The 16,029-nt window shown below is 36.7% G+C and overlaps 1 protein-coding gene across 1 annotated transcript; it reads right to left on the minus strand.

Moving 5' to 3' along the window:
• Positions 1 to 319: 319 nt before the first annotated feature.
• On the minus strand, positions 320 to 15,250 carry LOC116303571 (N-alpha-acetyltransferase 15, NatA auxiliary subunit). Its single transcript, XM_031713138.2, has 22 exons — positions 15,110 to 15,250; positions 14,882 to 14,966; positions 14,629 to 14,733; positions 14,202 to 14,290; positions 13,312 to 13,380; positions 13,003 to 13,137; positions 12,304 to 12,457; positions 11,806 to 11,925; positions 11,388 to 11,483; positions 10,712 to 10,818; positions 8,204 to 8,276; positions 7,105 to 7,271; positions 6,442 to 6,594; positions 5,478 to 5,686; positions 5,329 to 5,398; positions 4,967 to 5,117; positions 4,106 to 4,191; positions 3,530 to 3,638; positions 2,857 to 2,955; positions 1,858 to 2,001; positions 1,286 to 1,383; positions 320 to 1,172 (listed from the first exon to the last, which is right to left on the minus strand). The coding sequence occupies exons 1-22, from the start codon at positions 15,164 to 15,166 to the stop codon at positions 972 to 974; spliced, it is 2,577 nt and encodes an 858-aa protein (XP_031568998.2). The 5' UTR covers positions 15,167 to 15,250; the 3' UTR covers positions 320 to 971.
• Between the last annotated feature and the right edge of the window lie 779 nt (positions 15,251 to 16,029).

Genomic DNA, 16,029 nt, shown 5'->3' on the forward strand with positions numbered 1-16,029 from the left:
CTCCAGTATATTGTCATCAGTTGCCTCAAAAAAATTGTTAGAGACAACAAACAAAGAATTAGCATACATTACACTAGCAGTATTCTCCACCCTCACCCTGGATAGGATGGCAATCCCATCAGAGGGATCGGAACACCTCCAGTATTTTGTTAGGGAGACAGCCCAATCTAATGACATAAAATGAGACTGTGAAATTCATTGTTTTTGATGAGTACCGTCAATGTAAAGTTTAACTTTATCTAAGAAGCACGAGTGGAACTAAATGTATATGCAAAGGATAGATATGGAAATCGCATCGATAAAAAGCAACTACCTCATCTTAACATCCTATGTGCTGTTTATTATTGTCTTGTCTTGGGGATTTCTGTAAGAGTCAGTCGACTAGTCTTTTTGGTACTAAAATGATAAATGTTTACAAGCTCTCGTTTCAAAGCCAGAAAAGAAAAAAAATCATTTCATGACCGGAAGTGAGCAAGATAAAAATATAATTATTCACCAATTTTAAGGCTCAATTCCCAGGTAGTTCGTGAAAACTCAACCAGGAAAGAAAATCAATTTACCAGAGAATGACCGTTACAAAATATCTAATACATGGATTAACAAACCAAGAGTTAGACCTACAATGTGCAAAGCAAAATTTTTAAAAACTAGCATTAATAATTTTTGTCTTTAGAATCGTTTTCCTTCTAGGTGATTTTGGTTTTAATGTTCACATGATTGTACCCACCGTACAACCACAGGACGTGCGAGAAGCACACGAAATTAAACTAGCTGTTCACCAAGTTCATCACATTTCCAAGGACTGGGAATGTTGGTTCTAAACACTGGCAGTCATTTCATGGAAGATCTTTCAAAAAGGACAATGCAGTCAGAATTCAATGGCCTTTTCAAAGTCATCGTTTGAAGATGAGATACAAAGTGCACTCCTGTGCTTAAACATTTTGAAATATCCCAATTGAATTCGTACATTCCTACGCTTCTCCATCGCATACAGGATCTTCTTCTGCCATGGGTTTTTCGTCGAGTCCATTTACTTTAGGGGAGTTGTCGTCTCCAGAGAAAAGATTAGAATACCTAAAGAGCTCGTGACATCCATTCTTGTATTTCTGGGTTGCTTCATTACATTCGCCAAAATCACCTTCCTTTAGCGAGTTGAAAACCATTGTGCAATTCTAAAACAAAAGATATTAAAGTTTAATGTTGGCACTCCCCAAAATACTCAAAGATATCGTATATTTTGTTAGATGCCTGTGGTATGCCACAGCTCGGTTTTTGGTCCCCTTACCGTTCGATTTCTATCTATCAAAGTATCTGATAAATCTGTTGCCAAACTTAGTGCCTCTTCCTTTCGAGATGGGTCAAGACAATACATCATCTTGGCACCTGCGATTCAAACCAACAATATATTTATATGTCAAGTTCATTCATTCCCTTTGCATTATTACGTTATGGTATTGATGATATCCGAGTGACATTATTGCTTAGCCAATGAAAAAGCTTTGCTATAGCAGCGTCACGGCACGGTACGCTCGTACCAAACTTTTTTGGTCTGCATTTGTTTGTGCTACACAAATGAATCATTGCGCATAGAATACAACCAACGTTCTACTCATAGTGCCTTTTTTCACTTCTCTTGCATTAAGCCATTAGACCTCAAGCATGATGAGCTTCATACCTACACTTCCAGAATCCCTTTTTAGGGCTTTTTTCGTTATGCTTATTTTCACTATTGTCTTGGTATTCTCAAAGGAGTTTTAATATTGAATATGAAAAGATATTTTTGAAAAGGCCCGATTGTGGTAGTGGGGACTGGAAAGAGGATAGAAGGAACATGAGTTTTCTTTTTTGAAGACAAACCTGCTAATCTTTTGGTAACAGATTCCTGTCCCTTCTCGATAAATTTCTTGTTGTACTGCATCATGTCTTCATCACCAACGATAGCCTTCAGTTCACGTTTAATCAACACAGCTACTGGTTCTCTTATACTAGTGGATTCAGCCACTAGATAGAAAAAACAGAAAGAAAAAATCCAATTAAGAGCTCTCTCATTGCAATGCATCAAGGGATACTTTGGTTTCAGTGGACCACTGTTTACCCTAGCCCTATCCACCACAGGGAATCCTTTGCAATGCACCGTGGAATACCTTTGGTTCGACAGCAAGATTTTGTGACATTGTAAAATCTATTGGAATTTTTTAAAGCTATCTTAGAAAACTCATTAATAATTCATGAAGGAAACACAATAGAAATCATGACCATGAAGGAGGTTTTTTATCTGATATAGATTAGTCTTCATTTGCATAAACTTTAACTTGGATTTTTTCTATCAAACTTGGTTCATTTCGTAAAGAATAGACCTATCCCAAGTTCGCTGGACTGACCACGAAACAATGGTTTCAAGTCGAGGTTGAACTTGATGAGTAAAAGAATCAAGTTCAGTCTCGATTTCAAACCATTGTTTCATGGTCAGTCAAGCGAATTCGGGATAGGTCTATTCGGTACAATATGAGAACATACATCATGAGTTTTCTAAGCCGTTTAATAAACTCGCAGATCGTGTTTCATCAGGTCTAAAACTTGGTTTGCTCTTTCTTTTAGGAAGTTAGGGATCTTTTGGATAAAATTCTTAAAGAACTCTTTGCATTATGAACAATCCATTACATATTTTTTACTTATAAAATGCAAAAATTATAAAACATTTATAGTGCTGGAGTTAGAGACAATAACTTCAAACATTGAACCATTCGCAGAGTGGCCATGCAATCTTACTCTTTTGCTAATCACATGGGCGAGATTCTTTGAGAACCACAATGAACCCTGGCCTATTTCTTATTTTATCAGAAGCGTGTTTCTTACCTTTTCTAGAAAATCTAATGATACACTCATGTAGTTTGGCATTCTCAGGATCAATACGAAAAGCTCGCTTTATTGCTTGTAACATCAATAAAAGCTTGCCTAGAAGAGTAAAAACATTTTCAACTGATATTACAGTGCTTCTCAATAGTCACATGGAACCGTTGACATGACAAAGTAGGTTTTGGTAAATGTCAATCATGGTGTTTTCGTGACGTTAGTTGTCCTTAAAAACTTTTTCTTTTTCTGAAAATGTCATGGACACAATTTGTAAGCATAACCTACAAGGGCAACATTCAAGCATATTTCTCATACTCATTAATGATTCATGAGGAAACCAGCCAATCAATGGGCTATTTTAGGTCACGTGATGTTACCTGTAACCTTGTAAAGTAATGTGAAAGGAATTAATTTTGTTCCAGTTACTCCAAGTCGAATAATAATGAGCATGAGAAGTCATTTCAAGGCTCCAATATTGGACTGGACAGGATTTCAAGTCCACACAATTAGTTTCAGTCTGAGGCGAAGCCAAGGACTGGAACTAATTGCTTGGACTTGAAATCCCATCCAGTCCTCATTGTCGGCTTTGAAATATTACTTAAAGGTGTATGACGTTTAGGAGTGTGCTATCCTGTAGAGTTAATGGCCTAGACAAAGTAATGAAGTTAGATTGTACCTTTTCTGTAATAAATTTCATAAGCCATCAAGTGGGTTTCAATACGATGGGAAGCTAAACTCTGCAAAGGCTTCACAAACTTCAAGGCTTGATCCAATGGGTCTGACACCTAAAAAACATTATAAATCATAAAGTCTTATCACAAGGCATAAACCTTTTTTTTCCAGAATACCTGACAAAAATGGAACTTTAAACAAGCTAAGACAACACAGACAACTGTAACTGAATAATCTTTCTGCATCAAGTCCCATCTGAAGTCAGTTTTCAAGATCATTACTACTATCTACTCATGTAGGTTTCTAAAAATCCCATGGAGTGATCATCCCCACCCCGAACGCCCCCACACCTCCTCCCCAAGGCCTACAAACCTCACACTGCGTGCTCCCCAACAGTGAATTGGTAAGTATCTTAACACGTCCAACTTGGCAAAGTCAATTACTACTTATAAAACTGAAATAGGTTGTGTATAGGGTAGAGAAGAAGGTGAAGTTTTGTGTGTCTGCATGAAGGGAAACAATGGTTTAAATGGGTTGTAAGATTATGATTATGTGGGTATTTTTAGTTGTCATTTCTTACCCTCGCTAAAGCGTCTGGGTCAAGAGAAGAATCTTTTGTTGCTTCAGTTTTCTTCTCTGCATCCTTTGATTCTTTGACCTCATTTGCTTTTAATAATTAGAGACAATCAATATAGTGATGATACAGCAAGAAATTGTGGATAAATTGAATCACTGTAAAAAGCTTTGTGAAACTGACGTTTCGGACGTTAGTCCTTCCTTGGAGTAAGTGATGATACAGTTCATTTTGATGACCTTTGATTGTAAGTAACTAAAATTAACATGACTTCATGTCACTAGGATGTGACTCCTTTTGGGCAAATGCATTTAGCGAGTGGTGAGCACCCCAAAAAGTTTTACTGAACAATTGGACAGGAAACTGGGAGTACAAGAGAAAGAGCCCACATTACGTACACATGTACCAGGGTACAAAAATTAACGCTCACAAACTTACAAAATGCAGGTGAAACTTTGTATTTAGCAAGTGACCAAAAACTTAATTAGCTAAGTTTTGTGAGTATGACCACAGTCCCACATCAACCCGCATCAAGTAAGAGGCTAGTGACTTTGAAATTTTTGCTAATGCGAACAAAACTTAGCAAGGTTTTGCTAGTGGGTTTAAAAGGTAATTTCGTGCCCTGTGCTTTGTGTGTGATGTGGGTCAGTGCAGGAAAAATAATGGTAAATTTCCCCTGCCCCCTATAACAGAGGCCTCGCTATATGCCCCTGCATTGCAACAGTCTACCCTGCAGATATAATACTATGCTGTATAAAGATGGTTTTGGTAAGGCTACACAAGCATATGCTTAACTTAATTACACCTTTTTCCTTTCCAATCATTTCCATTCATTGAGCATCATTTCCAATGTACTATGAATCTTACCTTTCATATTCTCCTGGTGCTGAGCTTTTTTCTCTGCACGTCTCTGTTTGCTGCGTAGCTTTTTCAGCTCCTTGGCAGACAGATGGCTGTTGCTCAGATCATCATCCTCATCACTCGATGTCAGAGGCTTGTCGTGCAATCGTAAATAGCACTAAAGTAAAAAAGTGCATTTTGTCAGTTAGCAGCATTATCTTTATCATTAACATCACCGAAAATTGACCTCAGCAAGAATTTCAGGTTTTGCCTCGCATAAAATTTCGTTGTATTACCTGTTGTATTACCTGCAACACTTTATATATTGTTCATTATCATTATTTCATTAAATTACAGTCTTGATAATCATAATGATAAAAAAACCTCACCTCTACTGCTATTTGTGCAGCTTTAAAGTAAAACTTGTGACTCCTTAAGACATCTTCCAGGCGTAACAACCTAATAGTATACAAAAGATGGTCAAAAGTGAAGGCTGTTCTGAGATTATTTTCTTTGAAACAAAAGCATGCTTCCTTACTTTACATAAGCACAGAGAGTCATCTTTCTCATACAATATGTATGGAAGTCGAACTGGTCTTCTGTTATCTCCTCAAAGTGTTTATCTAGCTCATGGGCCTTCTTTAGTGCTTCCCCTAGCTTCCCTAGCCGTAGATAAGCATAACCACATTCTGTCTGATACCACATACACTGCATCTCATTCAGGTTATCTGCTGCTTGGAAACCATCCTGAAGTGAAAATCAATCATTAAATCTTTGTTCTTAGGCTTCCTAAATAGTGTTTTGACTTCTTTCACACCAAACCAGTGATGTCCAAATATCCACATCAACCATGATTGATCATTGTACCTTACAGCCAATCTCAATCACACGCACCGTGCTAGCGGTTGTTTCTGTTGCAACGAAAAAGCTTTTGGTGGACGTCAATCAAGGCGTTTCCATGACATCCTATAGGCACGTGCCCTTATAACTTTGTGTTTTCCGACAATGTCATGGAAACGCCTTGCGATTGATGTCCACCAAAATCTTCTTCGTCGCAACAGAAACAATCGCTAGAGGGCGATTGATTGAGAATGGCTGTAAACGAAACTACAAGACAACCTGAGGGAATCAAAGATCGTGCAGCAGTAGTACACGTATCCTCTTCTCTTGCTTCTTCAAGGTCTCAGGTTTGATTCCCCAACTTGGCATGACATACATGTACAAGAAAAGTTTGTCGGATCTCTTCCTTCATTTAATGGTTTTACTTTTAATTCTCTGGTTTATCCTCCACATAACCAAACAAACTATATTCATTTAGATTATTTGATAAACAAGTTAGCCACCCCTGATTTGGATCTGCCCAAAGGTTGTGTCAGTGTTTTATCTGGGAGTTAGCTGTGCCCCGGCAGTAGATCATCCCAGTGGTTGTTTCAGGGTTCCATCAAATTGGCACTTGTTTTGGCTAGATAATCCAGATAAAGTTATTGAGTGTTAAGACTTACTCTGGTAAACATAGCACAAGTTTCTTCAGCTTTCTGTACTTGATTTGCTTTAAGCTGATACTTAGCACATTTACAGTTCACATAACGGTCTGCAGTATCAAGAGCTCTGGCTTCATCGACTATGTCTGCTGCCTTATCAATATCACCAGCATGCTGTGAAATGAATTTCATTTTTTTTCCTTCAAATTTTGCATTTTTTACTAGAGACAAGACATGTTTACATTACATTATAAATTGAAGTCTTGTTTTCCCCAGATATCGTGATTCTCTTATCTCAGTAAAGGCCAGGTCATGTGGAATTCCATCACTATAACAAATTTTTACCCTGGATATCTCAAACCCCCTCTATTATTTTGAACCTCGTCCCTGTCCCAGGGCTTAAATAACTGACGGACATCGGACAATGTCTGTCCAGAACTGGGATTGGTCCAGTCAAATCTTTGCCTTGCTGGTCATTTTGACCAGTAACGTTTAGCCAGAAATGAGGTATGACTAAGCTTAAACTTAATTTGGCCTGTGATCATGAATGGTGACTGATCGGCTATTACTTTGAGCTCTGAGTCCTGAGGAAGTTTGAGGTAACAAGACTCCCATGTATGTCAAAATTGTTTTATATTTTCTAAGACATTCCCATGACAGTCGTTACTAAATGTCATGCTTTACCTTATATATCATTGCCTTGATCATATAGGCTTCAATGAGAGTCGGTGTATGGTCAATAGCACGATTTATATATTCCAAAGCTTTTTCTGTGTTTTCTAAGTAATCATAATGTTGAGCAATGAAATACAATGTCCAAAGTGTTGCTGTGGGTGGTTCCAAATCTCCACCTAAAAAAGAAAAAAGAAATGAAAATGGTAAGGGATGGTGCAGAATTATGAGGGACATTATGCTTGGGATGGTTTAATTCACCTTGCGGCACTAGCTGTCACATGGTATGAATTATTTTGGATTGTGTTACAATCACATTGTTCTCGGATTTCCATACAAATGTACTGACTTTAAATGAACTATTTACTTGGTTTGTTTAGTTAGTTCTCTAAATACAAGTAAATAATCATTTTTCTAGCTTGATTGAAGCTTTTCTCACTGCTGTTAAGAGAGCTAACTAAAGAAATGTACCTAAATTTTTTCTTTAAAGTCAGTGAATTTGTATGGAAATCCGAGAACGATGTCCGAACTTTTTGGTGACCTTAACACAATCCAAGCTAGCGCTAAAAAGGTGAATTAAAATTACTTGATGCTGATTGGCTAATAAAGAAGGCCTTTTTTCTTAAATTCAATTAGGGCCAAGTTACTAGAAAGACACGGAATTTTGTTGTTGAATTTTGTCCTGTATATGATAAAAAGTAATTTCCCTGACCCGGGCAGTTTCAAAACTTTGAAAAGACAAGTGAAATGAATCGTTAATTCTAATCATTCCCTATGATTACGTACACTAATAGACCTTCTAAAATTGGCTTGAGCAACCCTCAAACAATGATTGCAACTCAAGGCTGGACTTGATAAAATACAGTAAATATATGAATCCATCAAGTCAAACCTCAACTTGTAGCCATTGTTTAATGACCTATGAAGCTAATTAGAGAAAGGAAAAATGGTTGGTCTCTGGGAATCAATTATGACATCAAATAATTACTGCAGATAATAAATTATTATTGTGTAACCCCCATTTTTCATTGGTAATGAGTTTCACATACAGTTGAATAGGGAAGTGTCGTCAGGGACGTTTTTCCCCCCCAGAGCTATAATCTAAACATACCTCTTCCACCTAGTGTACTATATTTTTCAAGGTTTTCCAGATACCTAAATGCAGTATCACCAATGATCTTACCCTAAAGACATTCAATAAAAATATCAATCTAAACAAGATCATATTTCTTGCAGATTTAAAGCCTGTTTATTAATCTTCCTAATGGATTCATTTGCACAGGGAGTATTGTCAGAGGTAGAAGCATGCATAAGAAAATAATAAGGATAAAGAAGTCTGTGTATGAAATGCGATTTCATCGTTTGAATACTACCAGTACTTGTTGGTTCAGAATCCATGATAAATGAAGATGAGAGATATCAGAGGAAGAGGGGAAGGAAGAGGGGAGGGAGGAGAAGGAAGGTATAGACACCCCCATATTTAGCCTCGACCAATGGAGTACCAAAGTGTGACGTCATCAAAATCTTACTTTTGCAATTCGGTTTTGAAATGTTCATATTAATTGAAGAGAACACAACATAATGCCTACATTTCTGCCAACTTTAAGGCTGTTAAGAGGATATTTTTGGATGAAATTGCCTATATCTCAGGCATTTTTCACTCTATTGGTAGGCTGAAATTCTACAATATAACATATTTGTACATGCTGCTTCTGATAATGTCACCAAAATCTTAAAGTTCTTTAAAAGATGTTTGTGATGTCATTACTTTGGTACTCTAAATCAAAGCTTTTTGCAATCTATGTGATTTGATTGATGATCCCTGATAGCTGGTTATTATGGTAACCAGTCATTTCGCCCACGGACCATTTCGCCCACGCATAAAATCATCGATCACGCGTTTGCCAATTCGCCCATGTGTAGAATCACTTTAATCAACAAGCTTTTCCTAGTTGTTTACTGACACTTTCTTTTCTTGAAATCCATTAGACTTTATTATTTGCATTAAAAACCTAAGACGAAATGATCTAGTGACTTTATCTGGAATAAATTTGAGGCCATTTAATATCTGATGTGAACGCCAAAAACTTAACGATTGAGTGGAACGATCGAGCTCAGTTTACGGTGTTTCATACGAGTCTTTTCGCTACCAATAAGTTTTTAGTCTCTGTAGAGTAGTTTGTTGAAAACATTACAATATCCTTCTTCTTCATCGAAAAATCGAATGTTTAGGACATATTTAATATTATTGCTTCTGACTTGCCAAGGTTAGAAGGAGAAAAACCAAAATACCTTCCGCGAAACATCGATCGACAAACGACGCCATATTGTTTTCGTGAGCTTGTCTAAAAGCTTGTCTAACATTTTTTGTAGATGTCAGATTCAACAACACACGACATCTCCCATCTCAAAGCACCATATCTTTTCCTTTAACTTTATTAGTGAAAAGAATAAAGTCTAATGGATTCTAGGTATAGAAAGCGTCAGTAAACAACTAGGAAGCTTGTTGATTACACGAAAACAATATGGCGTCGCTTGTCGATCGATGTTTAATAGGCGTAAAGGTATTTTGGCTTTTCTAGCTCGAACCTTGGCAAGTCAGAAGCAATAAATATGTCCTAAACATTCGATTTTTCAATGAAGAAAAAAGATATTGTAATGTTTTCAACAAACTACTCTTCGGAGACTAAAAAACTTATTGGTAGCGAAAAGACTCCGGCCTATGAAACACCGTAAACTGAGCTCGATTGTTCCACTCAATCGTTAAGTTTGGCGTTTACATCAGATATTAAATGGCCTCAAATTTATTCCAGATAAAGTCGCTAGGTCATTTCATCTTAGTTTTTTAGTGCAAATAATAAAGTCTAATGGATTTCAAGAAAAGAAAGCGTCAGTAAACGACTAAGGAAAAGCTTGTTGATTACACGAAAACAATATGGCGTCGCTTGTCAATCAATGTTTCGTGCATAAGGTATTTTGTATTTTTCTCGAACTTTGGCAAGTTAAAAAATGATAAAGAATGATAAAGCTACCCAAAGCACACAGTTCATAGATTAGAGTATGGGGAAATAAAGTCATCCGAGTCATAAGTTGGTAGAAACGGACTCGATATGGTAGCTAAGTGAACGCTGTCCTTGGTCGCGTTTAGATCTCCACTTTCACTGATCGTATCATGAAATGATCGCTCCAAATATGCTTCAAAATCATATACAAATGTCTTTCAAGTGACTATGTTTCTTTTTAACAAGTCTCATCGAAGCTCTATTTTGGTAATTTCCAATGGTAGCGATGCTTTTATGCGTGGGCGAATTGGCGTGGACGAAATGGTCCGTGGGCGAAATGACTGTAAACCGTTATTATCATGAGCACTAATCTTTAAGGCCTATACCACCTAACTTAATATTTTCAGTATTGATTCTACATAAAGTGAATCTTTGAATGGTAATATTTGACACTTATTACCATATTAGAAATATAAACCTTGATATCTTTAAGATGCATTACTCAATTCTTATGAAATTTTTTTACCATTCCAATATTCACTTTATGTGGAATCAATACTGAAAACATTAAGTTAGGAGGTAATGACACTTTAATGGAGAATAACAAGAATTCAAACCTTTTCTTTATCAGCATACAAGGATTTGAGATCATTAAACAGGGGAGGAACTCCCTTGTGGATGGCTGGTCTCATGTACTTGTCTACAAGGCCAGCAAATGTTTCACCTGGATGGGAGGAAAGTAAATGACATAAAACAGCAGCAGTACATGCCAATACAGCATCAAATATTGTCAGAATGCTTCAAGGGCACACAACTTTTTAATTTTCATTTACTGAAGTTTTCAATATACTGCAAACTTGGTAGTTATAAGCTACACCTTGAAATGGTTTTTCACTGCTGTCAATCAAAAATAATGAATCGGTATACCTTTTTGTGTTCTTGACTGGTGGCAGTAAAAGGCCAATTTCACAACAAGCTATTGAAATGTCTGAGTTCGCAGCAAAACTGCAGTAAATGTATATAGCATTGTAATGCACATCAATGAATCACTTCACAGTAAAGTAATATATTCGTCCCAAAGTGTAAAAAGTCAACTAGTTCCTGAGGCACTGCCCAATGGGATATTTGAACCATTGCTAATGTGGTTGAGAGACCTCTCTTGTTTACTTATTACCAAACCAAACTAAAAATAGTTTGTCATAATTTTTAAATAGTCCATTATTAAATTTCACTAAATTCTGCGATTTTAAAAGTTTGTTGCATTACTTTTAACATCACAAAGAGTTGACTTACCAGTTGTGAAGTTTAGAGGCAATCTCTTGGGAGTTGTTGCCTTAGGGTAAAGTGACGAGTATTCAAGATACGTGTTAAGTTTGTCTTCAGCATTATCTGAATATAAAACAACCATCTTACATGAAGTTAAGATATTGACCATTCTAGTTGAGGGGAGAAATGTGTCTATTTGGCATTACATTGCACTTTTTGATGGTTTTCCAAGATGGCATCTATTTTGTCGCTATAAAACCCCAGAATGCACTATAATAATACCAATAAAACCCAGTTTTTTCCTCAAAAAAATCAGAACAGCTAATTCAACACATTACACTCTTGCAGCTATTTCCACATTTCTGAGACCTTTGAAACTTCCAAAACAGTCTGGAAGTCGTATTAAGCTAAATATATAGTAAAGATTTCAAACATAACTTCTTACCTAATTGGAGGGCTAATTCTAGCTGTTTATAATAATAATGGTTTTCTGGATTTCTCTTGATAAGATCTCTGTAAATTTCCTCAGCTTGCTTGAATTCCTTCAATTCCATAAGAATCTCACCTGAAAGTAAAAGTTAACATTGTTTTTTTGTCTCATCTCGTCTCTTTTCTTCCCTTCTTTTCTCTTTCGTACTTTTTTCTTCTTTCTCTCTCCTCTTCTTTCTCTCTCCTCTTCTTTCTCATTTCCTTCCCTTCCCTTCCCTTCTCTTCACTCATATCCTCTCTTCAATAATAGTTCAAAGTTAACCAGCTTAAGAGGTTGGCTTAAATGTATCTAATGTTTTAAAAAGTGATATCTTTCCTTCAGTTGGTGACAGGATATGAGTATTAATGCATGGTTTTAATTGACAGCTCAATTCTATAGTGTGTTGAACTCAAGTCCCATTGGATAGTGTCATATAGGAACAACTGATAACAGCTATCACCACCTTAAAATTACCTTTAATTTCCTTCACTGTCAGCTTGTCACAAATCAACTGATCATTATCATCTAGATATTTCAAAGATTCTCTTAACTGTCCAGACTCCTTCAACACCATATTTTGATAAAGAAGAAGCTCACTATGTTCAATATCCATCTTGGACAGAGACATCTGTAAGAGAAAAAGATGAAAAATGAGGGGAAGACCCCAGACTACTACTCATGCGGTCGACGGCTTGATGGATATAGTCTGCCAATAGCCCATTTTAAAAATAATTTAAGTGACCACTAACAAAGCATGCAGAATAGAAGGTTTGGGAAATAAAAGAATAAACACCACCAGCCCCTGTCACAATCATCTTAGGCTAATATGAAAATACAAACAAAATTGACCACGCTTTCTCTTGATGGAATCAGGGCTTTCGGAATAAAACAGCAGCTGCTGGAGCTCCAGCGGTTGCTTTGAAGTTAACCACCAACTACTTTTTCTTTTCTATAAAATGTCTTCTATTCCGTTTATCAAATCACAGCCAGCTACTTCAAACTATGACCATCTACTCCAAAACATTCTGAAAGCCCTAGGGAATTTCTTTTGTATTTTCATGTAAGCCTTGCATCAATGCTAATTGTAAGAGCGTCCATTCCTTTATATATTCACTGGGCTCTCCATTTCCTTTGTTTTGTGCATGATCACACATATTAAAGATGAACTCTTACATTAAGGGTCTTTCTATATTCTTCCAGGATTTTATATGCCATATCGTAATCCTTTAGAAGATGATAGGAAATGGCATAGCCAATCCAGGATGCTCTTTGACCTGGTCGCAGTACGAGGAGTTGGTATCTCGTTTCCTAGGAGAAAAAACACACCCAATTCATGAGAGCTGTTAGGTTGGTGAACTACATATATACTTAGGAGAAAAAAGGTGGCATAGGGAGTATGGAGTCAATATTCTATAAATGAATCTTGAGAACAAAGGGTATTATATCTTTAAGGTTTATCAATACGTATACAGTTCTACTTACCCTATATCCATCAAGATCTCTCATCTGGATTTGCAGCAGTGACAAGTCCCTTAGGATTTGAATATTTTCCTATAAAATTACAAAACATAATTAATTTTTTCCTTAGTCCCTATCTGAGACAGCAAGCAGGACTAATTGTAGTGTATCTTGAGTACAAGTGAAAGTGTTCAACATGGTTTTATGTGGTGTCCTTGTAAAAGCCTCGTATTCATTTCCTAGAAGAATAATATTGCTCTGAGGGACAAAACAGTAGGCCACCTTTTTTATGCACAAAAAATTCATGTTTTGTCTAGAACAATTCCAGAACAATTCTTCTCGGGACCCAGTGCGAGGGGTCTATAATGGCAGTCCAAAATGCACCTGCTTTAGCAAAATGATGATTCAATACCAAAAATACTACAAATGCTTAGTTGCCTTGCTTTTCTTTTAAGAACTATTTTTATTTATTGTTATTCACAAGGAAAAATTCCTTTACTTTCAGTAGGGAATACAAAGGTAAAGCCAAAAATAATATCAGAAAAAAATATCTGTCAAGAACTGCAAAGCATCATAATGCTGTATTGCAGTAAAGCTAAATAAAACTTCTGCATAGTACCATGCCTTTAAAGTTATCAACATATAATATATAAAATGAATTAAAACCATTGAATAGCCAGGGTTTTCATTTATGGTCTGAAGTCAGAGAATGCTCTGTCTGGTAAATCCTCTGGCTCAGACTTCCATTAATAGTTTAGTAATTCATATAATGTTCACTTGGTCCCAAGGACTCTCCAGCAGTTAAAGATCTTCTATTATTTCAAAACTTAATGAAAACCCTGAGGGCATAGTATGTGTGAAATCAATCTTAGCTTTGTTGTAGGTATCATTCTAAATGACTGACAGTAACTTGCCTTGTCCCATTTAAGTGCATTCCTATAGCACTTAATGGCTTCATCGTACTTTCTATCAGACCTTTGCAACAGGCCAAAAACATGCCAACCTATATTTCATGTCAAGGAACGGGAACATGCAACATGTCTGCCAACATAATTATCCCAAATGTCAAGAAAATGACTTTGTCCCAATCCCAGACTAAACTTTGGCAATATCAGAAAGAAAATTTAGATAAATCCCAGCAAATAGCAAATTTATTTTTCATTCCTAGTGACCTAAATCCCATTCCGCATTGTAAACAAAACTAATCCCAGCTCTATTCTTCGCCTGTATTTATTAGGATTACATGCCCTGCATTTTCTAACAGAGATGCCAATAATATATAATTAATACATTAGGTAATGGTTGGAAGGATTGTAGTTCCAATGAATACAAAAAGGATACACACATGGCTTTTGAGGTCATTTTTCAGACCCTTCCTGACGTGCTCATAGGCCTCATCTTTACGTCCAAGACAGTTCAAAGTCAGCCCTTTCATAGCAAGCGTTTCTGGGTGGATTAATAACAAACTAGCATTAACCAACAGAAGCCAGACATCTAGTCTAAAAGTGACCAAACTTGCACGTGATCGTGAATTTCAAGCCAGATAGCAAGCTTAGCAATGAGTTTGGATGAACATTTTGTACAACAAACTCACCTCCATGATCGGAGAATTTTGGATTCGTAAGGATCTGTTTGGCATACTTGAGGCCATTTTTGTACTGCTTTTGCTCGTAGCATCTCTGCAACAGGAAACAAAGCCGTCATATTTCTGTCTACTAGTAAAACTAAAGCATTTTATACGGATGGTTGGACGGTCTTCATCCCAGGTCGCGCTACCCGGTTATTTGGGCAAGGCAAGCAGCATTTATTTTAAACAACTAACCAATATCCTTTTGAAGAGAGCATTCTCTTTAGGTGGTAGTGGTTGTGAAGTGGGCATAGCTTCGTATACCCACTATAGCAGGTTGTTGAAGTAATTTTTCCTGTTCGTTCCCGGCCTCGTGGAATGCCCCAAGATGGCTGCCGAGAGCTTAGATCCCACAAGCCTTTGCCCTCGCTCAACCTAGGCCCGGCCGACCGGAAGCCATCCGGAAGGCAGTCGAAATCACTAGCATGGATTATAAAATTACCAAAATATTATCTCTTAAATAGTTTTTAAAGAAGCCCGATAATAAAAACGAAACACTGAAGGAGAAAGAATGATAATTTATTAACAAAAAGAACGAATTTTAGGAAATAATTATTTCGAAACTGTCATAGAGTTTATATAATTTAGGCTTATTTGACCATCCTTCTCTCCTTCCTTTCACATTGGATAACACTTTAGTTTATCTATTACAAAGAGGTAACCAAATTAGTCTCTGGAATTTTGAGAATATGTTTTTTTTCGCTAGCCATGATAGATTTGTTGATTCTAAACTGAATACCGTACTTATTAATTAACATTACGTCTGGACGAAAAAAGGTAAGTGACAGAGTAGGACTCTCTTTTGGTGCAAGACAATTCCTGTATGGGATTTAGTTGTCTGGAAGGCGCTCGTGGAACAACGACTTACCCCAGCAAACAGCCCACTATCACTGTTTGGACACGCCCTACTGACATATAATAGTGGAAAGCGCAGTTTCGGTACTAAGAAAGGAAAATAGTCTTCTCGAACTAAAATTTAAAATATGTTTTTATGATCGTTGTATCTAGCTTGTATTCAGATTTCTTAAACTGTCAGAGCCTGGATCGATTAAAAATTGAAGGTCGAAAAAGAAACTTGGCGATAATTTTTAAATCTTTTTAAATACTAGAGGGTA

This window comes from Actinia tenebrosa, unplaced genomic scaffold (assembly GCF_029948245.1).
Source record: "Actinia tenebrosa isolate PJP-AT-01 unplaced genomic scaffold, QUT_ActTen_1.0 PGA_scaffold6__47_contigs__length_16458017, whole genome shotgun sequence".
In the NCBI taxonomy this organism is placed as follows: domain Eukaryota; kingdom Metazoa; phylum Cnidaria; class Anthozoa; order Actiniaria; family Actiniidae; genus Actinia; species Actinia tenebrosa.